Consider the following 14,331-nt stretch of genomic DNA (forward strand, 5'->3'; position numbering starts at 1 on the left):
GCAACAGCTGCCAAGCAATGATCAAGTGCACTCCACTGACTTTATAATCTTCAGAAACAGGCATTTACTTGGACAGGCAAAGGCATCCATATAGGTACTATTAATATCAAAAGATTCTCCTCACTGACATACCCATGGGTTGAACTATAAAGGTCCCACTGATAAAATCAGTCAGAAGTCTAAAAAAAAAAAATAAATTGCATTTTGCATCTTATTTCCAAAAGCAACAATTCCTATAACTCGTTTATCTTCCTTCTGCCTAAAGCAGGCCTACAAGCGCTGCATCTAAAATGACCTTGAAATCAGCAGCTGTGTTGGCTGAACCAGGCAATCTTTAAAAAAAAATCTCCTTCCAGCTTAGAATAAAGCAGACCCTTTCAAATATCCTTGTTTTGCTCAATGCTTTATTTGACGCTGCCTTTATCTGTAAAATCAATTTCAAAGAAACAGCAAACAGAATCTTGCATTTAAAAGGTGGATTAAAATGAACTACTTCTACAGTGCAATAATATCCTTCCTGTTTCTTACCAGTGAAATACAAGAAAAACAAGTAAGTTAAGCTTAATTCTTCCTTTTTTTTTAGAATATGAATTGTAGCTTAAGTATGTTTAATCTTCAAATATTTAAAATGCAAAATACTCATAGCATATTAAACCCTGAAAGTTGAAGGAGTAAGATGCGGAAGTTTGCCAAACCCTTCTGTAATCAAAACAAGATTATTAGAAAGTGGTGGAAAAAACACTGGCAAAACTACTACAATGCACAGAAAGAAGTAATGCCATGTACTGTCAGTAACTCTAGGGAAATCCAAGAGGCGCTCAGAGATATTCTGGGTTCATGAGAAGAGAAATTACCCCACCAAATTCTGAAGAAATAAAGTGATACCTGATTTTCTCTTGGGTTTCGGTAACCACAAAGTAATTAGTGATTGAATTAATAACGGACAATTTAGCAGATTATTGCACATCAAAAAATAATATGTTCTGTTAAATCTACATTCTGCCTTTCAGTATTATTTCACAAAAGTCCTAGTCTTTAATGCCTGCAAGTATCATCCTGTGATTTATCTGAGCATTTAGACTTGAAGTTGAAAGCCTATGCGAACCTTCTGAAGGTCGCATATACCATATTGTTGTACTGAAGTGTCTCTTCAAAGCTAAGGAACAAGCAAGCCAGTAAAAAATGCAGAACGCAAACTATGAACTTTTCATATTTCAATTTGCTTTCTTCTGAAACTACTATGTCAACCAAAAGAAGTAAGTAGGTACAGTAAGTAGGTACAGCTTTTCTAAGTAGGTACAGCTTCATAACACATGCAATTATTATTCAACATGGGAATAGGTAATATTAGAAAAATGTAATAACACTCCCCAAATCAACAAAATCTTTTATTTCTAGAAAACACTTAAAAGTTTCAGAGCAGTTCAGATTTCTTGTTCCAACTTCGAGAAATTTCCCAAAACACTTGTGAATTCCAAACAGCTACTCCTGGATCCTTATTCCCTGTTGAAGAGCCCCAACTATTGAGTCACTACTCTTGCATCATTAATAAAGGTCTCTCTGCTACATAAATACATATACTAATCAGCCATAGAAAATACACTGCTTTGTACTTCACAGCTCTTTCACTCCTCATAGAAGCACAGCATATGCGAATAAATTGATCACTTCTTTGACACCGATTTGCTTACATAGTGGCTGGAATCCTTATCATCCACCTTTCTCTTTTTGATATCATTGGTATATTCAGGGCCATTCCTGCGTTTATCTGTGCTTCGCAGACTGTCCGGGACCAACAGAGAATTACTCTGCAAAGGCAAAATAACAAGGTCAATTAAAATTTTTTTTCAAGATCCCTTCATATATGCTTAAAACCTCAAATTATACGTAATAGATGCTTTAGAAAAGTGATACCTATATATTCTTTCATTCAGTTTAATTCAACTTAAAATTCTCCAGTCAAACACATACACCTTCATGCATTCTAAGAAGCCTGGCTTTTTATTGTTCAACTTACCAAAAGATCTGCTCACTTGTGAGTCATCATCTATTTAATTAATTATTTCAATTGAATTTATTGTTTAGGAGAAACAGGCTTGCTGTTTATTCATGAGCAGGTAACAATGATTTTTTTCTTATATGCAGATCCCACATAATAAAAGAGACTTATTAAATATAATCTGATTGATTGCTTACTTCTGCATCATCACAAATAGGGCTTTTGTATGTCTGCATCTGCAGGCATGGATAAATATATGGCAAATTGCCTTTAACTCTTAAAGTAACCAATATTTACAAAATAAGTTTACACACTAATCATTTGTTAGCTGCAGTAAATTCCAACTGGATGCCTTCAACAAATGGATTGCAAACAACAATTAAATATTTTTACTTTTGGCTTAATATTCACTGTGTGAAATTAAGGGTTAAGTGTTGCTTAATCAGACTGGATCTGAAAAACTGAAGCACACACACATAAAAGACAAAAGCAAAGACTAATCTTTCCCTCAAACTATGAGGACTGCTTTCATTCATGCTAAGTTATGCCAAGTACAAACTCATGACCCAAAGGGGCAGACATTTTAGACATTTTTCAGTCACATGTTTTTCAGTCACATGACAACTTGACATGCCTTCAATCCCCATCTCCACCTTAGTTCCAGCCAAAGCCAAAATGTAACACATTAAAATGTGTTACAATGAGTTTTTTTAAGTGCAGGATTAGCATATGCAAGAGGCCAATTTATTCATTGATGCGTTAATGCCGTGAACAAGACTGAATGGCTTGGAAAAAAGTCTCCTTTCACAAAGACCAGGCAAGCCTAGTTCCTAAGAGCCAAGTACATGCTTAAATAAATAAAATACATGCTCACGGAAATATATAAGTAAATAACTATTTACATGCATACACATATCTCTCACAAGAGAAAAGCCCAATGCCAACATGTATTCTAACAGCATAAGCCCTCAAAACAAATACTTAGATCTGCCCAAAAGCCAGAGATATTTACCCTAATAAATCATAAACATATACCAATAGCCAGTGAACTGTGCATTTAGTGGCTTCCCCTTTACAATCTCAGGACACCACAGTACTTTTGGTCTGACATCAATGTTTAGTCCCAAGGAGAAAGAAAACAAAACAGGATACAAGGCAATCTGAATCTTCTTTTTCCTACACCAGAAGCTGCATTTTAAAGTTCTTTTATTCATGACTAGTCAAGCTAAAGAAATGCCAAGGAGCTTACACAAAGCATATGAGGATCTAATGAAATTCAGTATAAAGAAGCTCAAAATAATGCCACAATGTTTTGCAGCTAAAAGGTGGGCTTGTTGGATCACTGAACTAATTGCCTTGACAAATACTGTCTAAATTTAACCGCTCATCTCCTACCAGATGCACACAAACTTAAGAGATTCACTACTTAAAAAAACTTAAAACTCTTTTCTAACATTTTAATTCCAAATCCATCATGTGTGTAGCAGTAGAAAAATCTTAACAAGCAAGCTGTCAATTCAAACTTGACCACAGATTTGAATACTGCAAATGTCTTTTCCAAAGGAGGAAAGCCTTTTAGACAAGAGAGAGTTCTCTTAACAAAAATAATTTTTAAAAACATTTGTATTACTACTGAAAAGCTTGGAATAAAACAATGCAAACACAGTAAAATCAATAAACTCAGTTTCTCACCTTAAATTGTCAATATTAAGCATGGATGACAGGTGGCAAAGGGGCAGCAGCTGGGGAATATTTAGCAACCCTGTTATTTGAAGCTACTGCACAAAAGTGTAAGGAACAGCTTGCAAATTTTGTCATTAAATATGTGTAACTACAATGGCTTATATTTTTCTGGTTTAAAGTCTACCTAAACAATGCCACCAAATTCTCTATGGTTTGTCTCGCAGAATTTCAGTATGGTGAAACACATCTAGAGACTCCTACTTATACCTAGCTCCCACTGCCTCGTAAATGCCAAACAAAGATTATTAAATTTGATTTAGCCTCAAAAGATTGATGGCTTACTTATCACATAAACACATAACAGTAATCTACAGTCTTCACAAGATGTAACATTAAGATTCAGAGAACAACAAGGATGGCCTACTAGAAGCCACATTTCCATATTTCATATAGTCAGAGAATCATGGAATGGTTTGAGTTGGGAGGGATCTTTAAGATCATCTAGCTCCAACAACTCTGCCATGGGCAGGGACACTTTCCACTAGATAAGGTGGGTCAAAACCTCATCCAGCCTGGCCTTGAACATCTCCAGAGATAGGGCTTTCATGACTTCCCTGAGCAACCTGCTCCAGTGCCACACCGCCTTCACACTCTCTGATGCCCCTTTAACTACAGGAAGGCTGCTATAAGGTCTCACCGGAACCTTCTTTCTCAGCCTCTCCTCATATGGGAGTTGCTCCAGCCTTCTGATCAACTTTGTAGCCCTCCTCCAGACTCTTTCAGCTCTAGTAGTTTATATTTGCTATATACTCACTGTCAGGGATAGGGCCAGCTAGGAGACAACAGCAATAGCTTCACAATCTCCTTACCATCTCTTTACAAAAAAATAATCTGTTTAGTTCTTCTATCAAGCCTACTAAAATCTGACTTATTTTCAAAAGCAGACACATTTTTTTATTCTAGCTATAATATTTGCGTAATTTTTTTAACAATGCTACAGAAACTTCAAGTTAGGACTGACCGTAAATAATCATTAGTTTGTATAAAAAGGGCAAAAAAGATATATATATGTGCATAGTGGATATCGTAAAGATGAACTGCTTTACAGCAGTTTTCATTTAGTCATAATTTCAATAGAATAGACACATAATTGAGAATAATCCTTGTTTTCATACTAGGAGTTCAATTTAACAATGCAACATCTATATTGGATATGAATCTCAGAACAGAAATGGTCAAAATAAATTCTCTCTGTAGATTTCATTTTTCTACCAATAATTCAAAACTCATTCACATGAATCCCTTTTCTTCAAGTAAGTCCCCAAAGAACAAAAAAAGTCTCATGTAGCACCACTTCCTGTCACTTACCAGATCACATAAGGGCTGTGTAACAGGCAACTCAGGATTCTAAAGCAACTTGGCTGCCAACAGAAGTTAAACACTTAAACAGCAGCAAATGTGAAACAAAGACCTAGTCATGGTGCATGGAAACAAGGCAGGTTCTCTATTAGCAATATAATACACATTACTCAAATGCAGTTCTTTGACTGCCATGCTGTTCCTCATAGGAACTACATCCAAACCATGTGCGCCAGAGATGTATCTCTGAGAGCCCACAGTATTTCATTTAGCCCCAGTTATAATACAGCACAGACAACTCGATAGAACTGACAACTTTAGGCTGATCATTAAATAACAGTATCTACATCACAACAGGGTTCATGGTTCACATACACCTGGTCCCAATTAAGATCTTCTCTAGAATTGGGCTCCTTTTCTCTCCCACTTCCCTTTCCCCTAGACAAATATATACACACTTGCTCTGTGCTTAACTATTCACTTGCTCGCTGCACATCCAAACCAACTGCACCCACCTGCCATTGCAGACTGTACAGCTAACAACTTGCACTTGCCTGTATCACCAAGCAGGGCCACTGTGTTTATTTAACTACTACAGTGGACCTCTGCACAACACAAAAGTGCTATCTACGGATACCCATATGTAGGCAGGAACATATTCAACAAAACAGGCTCAACTCTAACACCTACAACCAAAACATCCACTTCTCAGCAGTTCTTGCTCATCAGGACTTACATATAAGGATACAGTAGGCATTGGAAGAAGGACTAGTACTTAACCATCCTCACCAGTAAGGCACAAGCAGACTGCATTTAAAGTTATTCAACTCAAGAATAATTAACTTCCGTTTGTTGAACATGTTTCTTGCAAACACACGTCAACAACCCAAGAGTTGACTTACAAAGTCAGTAGGTTTTTTTAAAAACAAATACTGGTGATGGAAAGCTACTGACTTTGTCCTCTCTTTGCTCACCGTTTTAAGTTGTATTTATTCTGATAATTCATATTTGGAACTAGGAAATATAAAAGACTTAAAGTCTTTGAATTACAACATTGATTCAATAATCAGGGGACATTAACAGAGAATAAGGTTTCTGTTGATTTCAGTATATTTTAGCTAATGTCGATGAGAATCAGAGCATCCATAAAATTTTATACCAGACCACCTCAGATTTCTTGTCCTTCATCATCAGCCTCAAGCTGCTTTCTATCAGCTACAAACTCAACTGCAAGGCAGCATCACACAGCTCTTCTGAGTGAGCAACTCCTGCTGAAGCTAATTTGTAGTTTGCATTCATAAAGACTGTAAGTTCTGACTTATTTTTAAGTTGATAGAGCCAGTAAAAATAAAAAAAAAAAATAACTGATTTAAGAAATTTAAGGGTTTTGATTACAAGCTATGTAACAGAAAATACTATTTCCTTTGGAAAGGTCAAGAAGTATATATGTTCTACACCAAAGAGCGCCCTTTGCAAAACTGCTTTTATGATCCACCCACCTCTCCATATTAAAAGAATCAAAGCACAAAGTAAAAGCAGCTTGCAAGTAATATCAACCAAAAACGAGCTTTCAATTATATATGACATCTTCCTCCAACACTGAGAGTGGAAAAATGGGACAGAGAGCTAAGGACACAGAATCTTTTTCTGCTGTGAAAACCAATTCTTGGAAAATTTAGGAGTACTTCCTAAGTCTTAGAAAATAAGCTTAATGTTTTTCATGAGAACAAAAGATAAACACTAACCTTAAGTAAATCCCAAGCACACAATGAAGTCACATTTCACTGTCTACAAATTGTTACTGATACAGTGGGGCACTTCAGAACATTTGCATTTAATGCTGTCCAGACAGGATTATAGGACAGTGGGAAAACAAGACCTAAGATGACTTTGGAAAATGTTGCCAGTATGTTCCCTAAAGAAAAAATTATGGACATCGAAGTTATTTGTTATGACGTCTCCCCAAACTTTATTAAGCTTCAGTTGCAAAACTTCATTACTTTGCCTGGCTTCATTACTTGCAGCCAGATGGTGCCACAATAGTAGGGTTGTCTGCATTCACACAATACCATTCATTACCCAGTTTTGGGTGGTTACAGCTACATCAGGCAAAAGCCACTTAGCGCTATAAAAGTAGTCCTATAATTTAATGTTTACAAAATAGTTTTAGCAGTTTATGTATGAAATATATTATTATTACTACCTTAAATGTTATATATTGCACAAAAATACACTTATAATACAAAGAACTTCCTTGCATTTCACTTCCTGAAACCTTACATAACATAAAAAAGAAAAATGCAGCCCTTGTTATTTAGATATGGCAAAAGTAAGTAAAATGGACACTGATCACAATCAAGAACAACAAAGTCACTATAGCTTTATATTGCTTTGTAAATACATGAATCTTGCTGCATTATTAAGTAATTTCTAAAGACACAATACATAAAAACCCGTGACTGCTTATTTGCCTAAGGAGACTTTAAAAAAATAAAACCAGTCCTCACTTAAAAATTAATATTCTCAGATAGTATGCCACAATATGCTTTAACTCAAATCTATGTCAAAAAAAAATCAAATTAAAACCAAACAGGCAAGTTCCAAATTCTAATCTTTCAGATTCTTCTGATGATACTGGAAGGTCACACTAGACATCTGATGGAAATGATACTGTAGAACTATACGGTAATACCAAATATCATGATTAATTTATGGGACAGCATGTGCTTTTATGTCTTAGATGATGAATGCAAGCCTTTACCACGATTTCTGACAGCATCACTGCACTTCAAATGTTACTCTGAATATCAAATTGATATTATTTTGGTGACCCAGAGCAATCTGCAAAATAAGAGCCTACAGCTCAGTTGAAACCATGTGTAATAATTCAACAGACCTGCTGGTATGCCATGTATAACCTGTGACCGATTTTATGTTATCCTCCACTGGGACCAAATATTATTCTCCACTGTGACCAAAAAGAAACTATGGCCACCATAGTGTAGTAATCTGTACTCAAAATATTCATATGGCAAAGTTTTTTTATTAAATAAAACCTCCGTTTGTTTAAATATTACTTAGAAGGAAATTCAGCTTAAAAAAATCCTACCACAGAAAATAACCAAGCAATCATGAGTTACACATATGGAGACAGAAGTAACTGCAGTGCCAATTTTATGTACTTTTATTAAATAAAATTGACATATAGTAAACTAAGCAAGTGATATTGCAAGCATCTCACAACACAAAACTCTGGTTTAATTTCTGAGATTTGTCGTTCCACAGGCAAGAATATTCTCAGCTACAAGATGAATTTAGAGTCTGAATTTCACAGCACTGAAGCACCTGATTTTAAACTCAAAAACCTTTTAGTGAAGCACATGATGGACAGGGCAAGGGAGGATGGGAAGAAGGACAGGAAACATATCCGAGCAAAACGCAAAGCCATCAATCCCACACGAGCATGTGTGTGTTTGCACAGACACAGACATGCACTGAAAACCTCCTTCCTTAGCTCTTAAGCAAAGTACTCAAGAATCCGGTACTTGAGTAATGTCACTTAAAGAAATATGCTCCACTTAAAGAAATATATCCTTAATAAGTCTGAGGCTTCAGGAAAACTCATCTTAAAATTATTTCTAGTAACTATCATTGGTAACATTAAGCAAGATGAAAGGAATGCATCTTGCTCAGTAATCTAGAAACAAACAAACAAAATATGCATACAATTTACAGTAAATAATTGTCAAGTCCTAGCATCAAAAAAACAAAGCAAAGTTTAGTACCATAAAGACACCTGTCAAATAACTTTTCCTAGCTCTTCTCTTTTCTAATTGAGAAAATAACCAAAATATACCTCAAATTCACCTATAGCATCAACAAGCAGAATTAGCTTTTTTAGTTGAAATGACATGAAAGTTGCACATGCCCATCTCCAAGATTAATATAGCATTATCACTCAAAACATATAAAAAGCTTTAACAAAGTAGTTCTTAGCTGGTTTTCAGGTAAGATTATCTTACACCAATTCTATGTCACTTTATGTTTAAAGGGAAAAAAAGCATTGCTATTGAAGTTATACCTTTAAGCAGTAAAGACATTAGTAGGGCTTAAACAGATTCAGTCAAAGAAACTCCTAGGGCCAAACACTGTCATGACACATGAATTCTAGATTTCTCATCTGTTCTGCAACTGTAATTCCTGAAAATCCTACAGCAAAAATCTTAACTCTACCTAATAATGATATACTTATTAAGTTGCAGTCAATAATGTTTGATTTGAAGCTCTCCCCCTGCCAAAGAGCAAACTGTAGTTCAAGCCTCTCCCAAATTATTCTTCTTAGAAACAAACCTGATTCATACAGTCCTCCAAATGGTGTTCTGCATAAAACAAGAGTTATTCTAACAGAAAACACATAGGTCTAGTATATGGAACTTACTAAAAGGAAAACAAAACAGTACAGCATCTGATCATTACATTACTTAGAAGTGGAAATATTATCAGAAATATTGGTACTTACTGTGCCTGGCTCTCTGTCTGCTCCCGCAGTAACCAAGAAATGCACAGACATGCCCGTTCAGACAAAGAGGCAAGAACAGAAATAAAAAAGGGGGGGGGGAAATTAGAACACAAGCCATGAACAGTTTTAAAATGGCTTTTATTTATGTAAGTCATTGCACATTCCTAATACAGTGATTTCCTGAAAATTACAGTGTTTTGTAAACATGATTTACAGTTTAACCATACACAAAGCCTAGTTTTATTTCATGACAGAATAAATTACTTTTTCTTCAAAAATTAGTTAAGTGCAATTTTGCCCAATATTTAACTGCATACTAGAATGGAAGCCTATGAAACTAAAGTAACAGGTGCAATTATCTAAATCTTTTTAGTACATTCACTTAAAAACTTAATTTCTCCTTCCTCCTAATTTCCCACTCATCCACCTATCCAGCGGCATTACTTTCTTTGAAAAAATTACCTATTTTGCAGTGTAACAGTTTTTCAAAACACAGTGCAGGCCACTGGAGTTACAGCTAAGCACGTACCAGGATGTCAAAATGCCCTGAAAACTATAGAGCAGGTGACACCTAGCAATCCCCTTTTAATATACTGAAAATTTCCAAGCTAAATTTTGCTTCAGTGATATATACGCAGGCATTTTTTAAGTTGCCCAACAATTTTTTCTCATTCTATATAACTTCAATTCTTTAGACATGCACATAATTTGCAGCAATGTGCAAATCTGACAAAGTCCTAGTCAAGCCTGCCATGCCTCTCACCTCTGTGGTGTTCTGCATCGTGATGCTTCTTGTCATCTTTTATTGCCAAGTGAGACTGCCCACCCAAAGCACTAGAAAGGGCAAGAAGGCCAGCACTGCTTCCAAGTGGAGGGATTCCTGGAGGCTGAAGTCCTGATGGATGTGGTGTTAGAGGCACTGGAGGTCCATGGCCATGGGAGAGATGTTGAGCCTGCAGCTGCTGCTGCTGTTCCCAGTGGTATCATCATCCCCAGAAGAACAACATATAGCACATAGTATAGGAAGGAGAAGGAAGAAGTTTGGTTAAGAATTGAGAAACAACAGCGGATTTTTTAAATTTGTTTGTTTGATTTAAATCTAGCCTCTTCCTTGTCTTACCACACCATACATACTGCATAATATCATGTTGTCCACAGACAGCCCTGCTTACGTCCCACAAAACAAAAAAGGCTAGCTGCAGCCCAAGGAATAGGTTCAACTACTCAGGTGGGTTTGGGCAGCTACTGCCTGCCACAGCATCACTGGTGACAAACAGCAGCAGCAGCAGAAGGCTTAATCACCTCTCCCTTTCTATAGAAAGTAGCATCATTGCTGCGGGGAAAAAAAAGGATCACTGGCAAGACTGATTCAAAACTCACACCTCTCTCTCCCAAATCTGGAAACAGTAAGTAAGCTTCTATTTTGAATATTAAAAAACATTAAAGACACTGCTCAATTTCCTATTTACGTTTTATTCTAGCCAAGCTTTTGAAGAAAAAAAAAATATTCATGAATTAACACTGTGTTTAGGAACCAACTTTGAGCTTAAAATCCAGGTATTCTATAAAACATCAATAAAGTCATGGAATTCCCAACAAGAAACCTGATCTTAATGAATTAAAATACTTCCATCTGTTTTAAAAGCAGCTAGCAAAATCATTATAATAATGAGTGGAGATACAATCCTTCAACCAATGTAGCAAAATAACCTTTAAGCGCTTGTGGAAACAGAGTCCTTATAATGGAATGACTTCCCCATAGTTTAAATATTAAGATATTTTCTAGTTAAAACTGTTATGGTTTTATTAAGATTTTCCAAGTTCAGCTAACTGCTCAATTTGTCCAAAATGTTCAGCACAGATTTCTTTAGAAAAATAAGCTTCAAGTCCATCTACAGCTTAGTCATAGCTCTCCTTTAGTCTTCTACAGGTAATCAGATTTTCTACCTTTCCTGCCTCATTCTTCCAGGGTATAAGAACAGAAGACAGAACAAGCTCCTCCACCTTGGCCAATATCCCTTTGCTGAACCTAGCCACCACTAAAAAAAACTAGAGTACCACTCAGTTCATGGGATCAAAGAGAAGACAGAAAAGCAAATGTCTGAATGGGATGAACACAGCTAGATGTAAGAGTCTGACTAGCAGAACGCTAGTGGTCCTGTAGGCAAAATTGTTACAGTACTTCTGACAGCCACTGAAATAATACCTAGACTAAAGCTCACAATATTTCAGAAGTTAATCCACAATAACTCAACTCAACATAATCCAAAAAATATTTTATCTGCTTCCCTAGGTCCCGAAAGTCTTCAAGACAAACTGCCAGCAATCTCTGCCTAGCATCTACTGGCATATGAACGACTTAGTTTATTACTATTTAGATAACTACTGCACCCCTACACTTTCATTTCTCATAACTTCCTCCCAAGGCATGCCTTCAGCTGTTTATGAATTTATGTAAATATAAGTGACTGACACTGAAGAACACTGGACTGAATCTGCTAATCTTTCACTTTGTGCTGTCCCAACTATAAAGCAGCCATTATTTACTTATTTACTTATTTTTTGATATACAAGATGTGTCTTAAAAATTACCACAATCCCTTTAGTAGATTCTACAAAGTTATAAGTTTATCAAATCTTTCTTACAGCATGTATAAGGAATTTCTTTTCATGTGCTGCATAAAAAGCCTCACTAGGCTTCACTATATGGCATATATCTGATCATTATTTTTGCCAACTTTTCATTGTTTTAAAAGCAAGGCAAGAGAGAGCTAGTTCTTACTCTTCTTTTTCAATGTGTTTATAACAATGCAAGAAGCAATATTTTTCAATGAAACATTATGAATTATATTCAAGTAATAAAGTAGAAGACTATATTCTACAAAATCAAGCAGCTATTGCTAGTGAAATTTCAGTTAACTGAAGAAGTATCATCAAAGAGCACTGTAAAATCTGACAGGACCGCAGAGTTTGGGGGCTTTTTCATTGTTCTTTTTTTGATCCAGCCTCTAAAGAATGAAAGGACATCTCTCAGATTTTATCAAGACTTCAGTACCTTCTAGCATGTTTATTCAAATCAGGACATAACGAGATGCTTTAGCAGGCTTTCTCTTTTTTTATCAGTTGTTCCCTTCCTTGTTAAGCACTTAAGGCAGGTGAGTCATCTGCACTCTAGCCATGAAACAACATGCATCAGCAGTAGTGTGCTGGGTTCACAGCACTGGTCTTACTTGTCCCCAGTTGCACTGGCACACTGGATTACCTAGCTGTGGTGTGCAATTGGCTAAGAATAAAAAGTGATTTATCCCTTTCAGATTGGTTTTGTGGAGAAAAACCTCCTCCCTTCTCCAAAAGTGAGCTCAAATTAGCTTCCTATGCAGTGTGGTCCGGGAAAGGTCAAAACCCTAAAATAAAGTTAAATTGTTTCCATTTTTTGCCCCATCACTTCAGGAAGCCCAGATTTCCTTTATTCATGCTTCATTTGCTCGGTTTAATTACTAAACAAGTTCACTTGCATGATTTGAGGAAGCATAGTTTATTGCCTTTAAAAATGAAACTGTCAGGGATACATTACCTACAATTTCCCTGGCTCTGCTTTATATACTACGCACCATGTATTTCCTAAGTTCCAGAAATGAGGAAGAGATTAATCCCCTCTAACAGGTTTATAAACTGAAAACATGTGATCAGAAGGGCTACACCCTGTTTCTCTGCTGGGACTACATACAGACAGTGGGGAGCAATGCCCAGTGTAAGGTGTAAAATGGAATATGAGAGTTGTAAAAGAACACATTACCCTACATAAGACCTTACCAGCTTTGCAAAATGATTGAGAGTAGCAGAGGAAAAGGGCACCCAAAGATGCCTCAGGCTCCAATCATATTAAATAGACTTTAAACTTGACCAAGGTCATTTAAGCCAACAAAGGTATATTGTGATTTCTTGCTTATTTTCTAAGGCATACTGTTGTTTAAGACTGAAGTATACTGTTTTATTGTTTATATGTTACCTATTTATAGTAGGTTTGAAGTTCTCCCTCTCACAGAGATAAAGATGATACTTTCCAGACGTTCATGTTCTTTTTACCTGAAAAACTTTAACTCCTAAAAGTGTATTGTATTCTCTTTCTACAAGGGGAAAAGGGAACACAAAGGCAGAAACTAAACATCAGGCAGATGGACAATAGCAGCGCTTAGCAGATGTATTTAGTAACTGGACATTTACAATAGTAGATCTTAGAAACAATTATGTTATGCATATAATCACTTTCCTGTCACTTCAAAGACACTAATGCCAGCTCTGTCACCTTTTAAGAACTTAGCAGCAGTAAGATATAAAACACAGTAAGTTGGCAGCAGTATTATGATCTACTAGGCATGTTCATTAGCAGTTAATTAAAAACTAGACACCTGCCACAAGAAACATGCTCAAAAAAAGGCGAACAGGTCTTTCTTACTACCAGTAATAACTGCCATTACTTGCAGAACAAGGGCTGTGTCCACTTTCAAAGCGAAGTGGAAAGGTAGAGAAGAGTGCAATGATGTACACGTAAGTGACTGCAATGAGATAATTAGCTATAGCCGTGATTTTAAACACATCAGTAGTTTGCCCATAATTTTGTTAAGATAAGATCTTCATATTTGCAAAGGGAGAAAAGGAATCGAAAATTCAGCTTATTGTACTAGCTACACGTATATTTTATTGCCTTTTTTCTTTTTTTACAGTATCACCCTAACTAGACCAGAAAGACTCCAAAATAAGCTTGAAAAAC

At 36.1% G+C, this 14,331-nt stretch overlaps 1 protein-coding gene across 10 annotated transcripts in view; it reads right to left on the reverse strand.

Moving 5' to 3' along the window:
• Window positions 1-14,331, reverse strand: part of TLE1 (TLE family member 1, transcriptional corepressor) — a 76,817-nt gene that overhangs the window by 22,008 nt on the left and 40,478 nt on the right. For 7 of the 10 annotated variants that reach the window (XM_054055477.1, XM_054055475.1, XM_054055469.1 and 4 more), the window contains 3 exons: window positions 10,324-10,528; window positions 9,561-9,577; window positions 1,692-1,808 (listed from right to left, as the gene is read on the reverse strand). In XM_054055477.1, coding sequence (XP_053911452.1) covers window positions 1,692-1,808; window positions 9,561-9,577; window positions 10,324-10,528 — 339 coding nt within the window. The remainder of the gene's footprint in view (window positions 1-1,691; window positions 1,809-9,560; window positions 9,578-10,323; window positions 10,529-14,331) is intronic. The other 3 variants (XM_054055470.1, XM_054055474.1, XM_054055479.1) reach the window with 2 other exon arrangements.

The sequence above is a fragment of the Cuculus canorus genome, chromosome Z (genome assembly GCF_017976375.1).
Source record: "Cuculus canorus isolate bCucCan1 chromosome Z, bCucCan1.pri, whole genome shotgun sequence".
Lineage (NCBI taxonomy): Eukaryota > Metazoa > Chordata > Aves > Cuculiformes > Cuculidae > Cuculus > Cuculus canorus.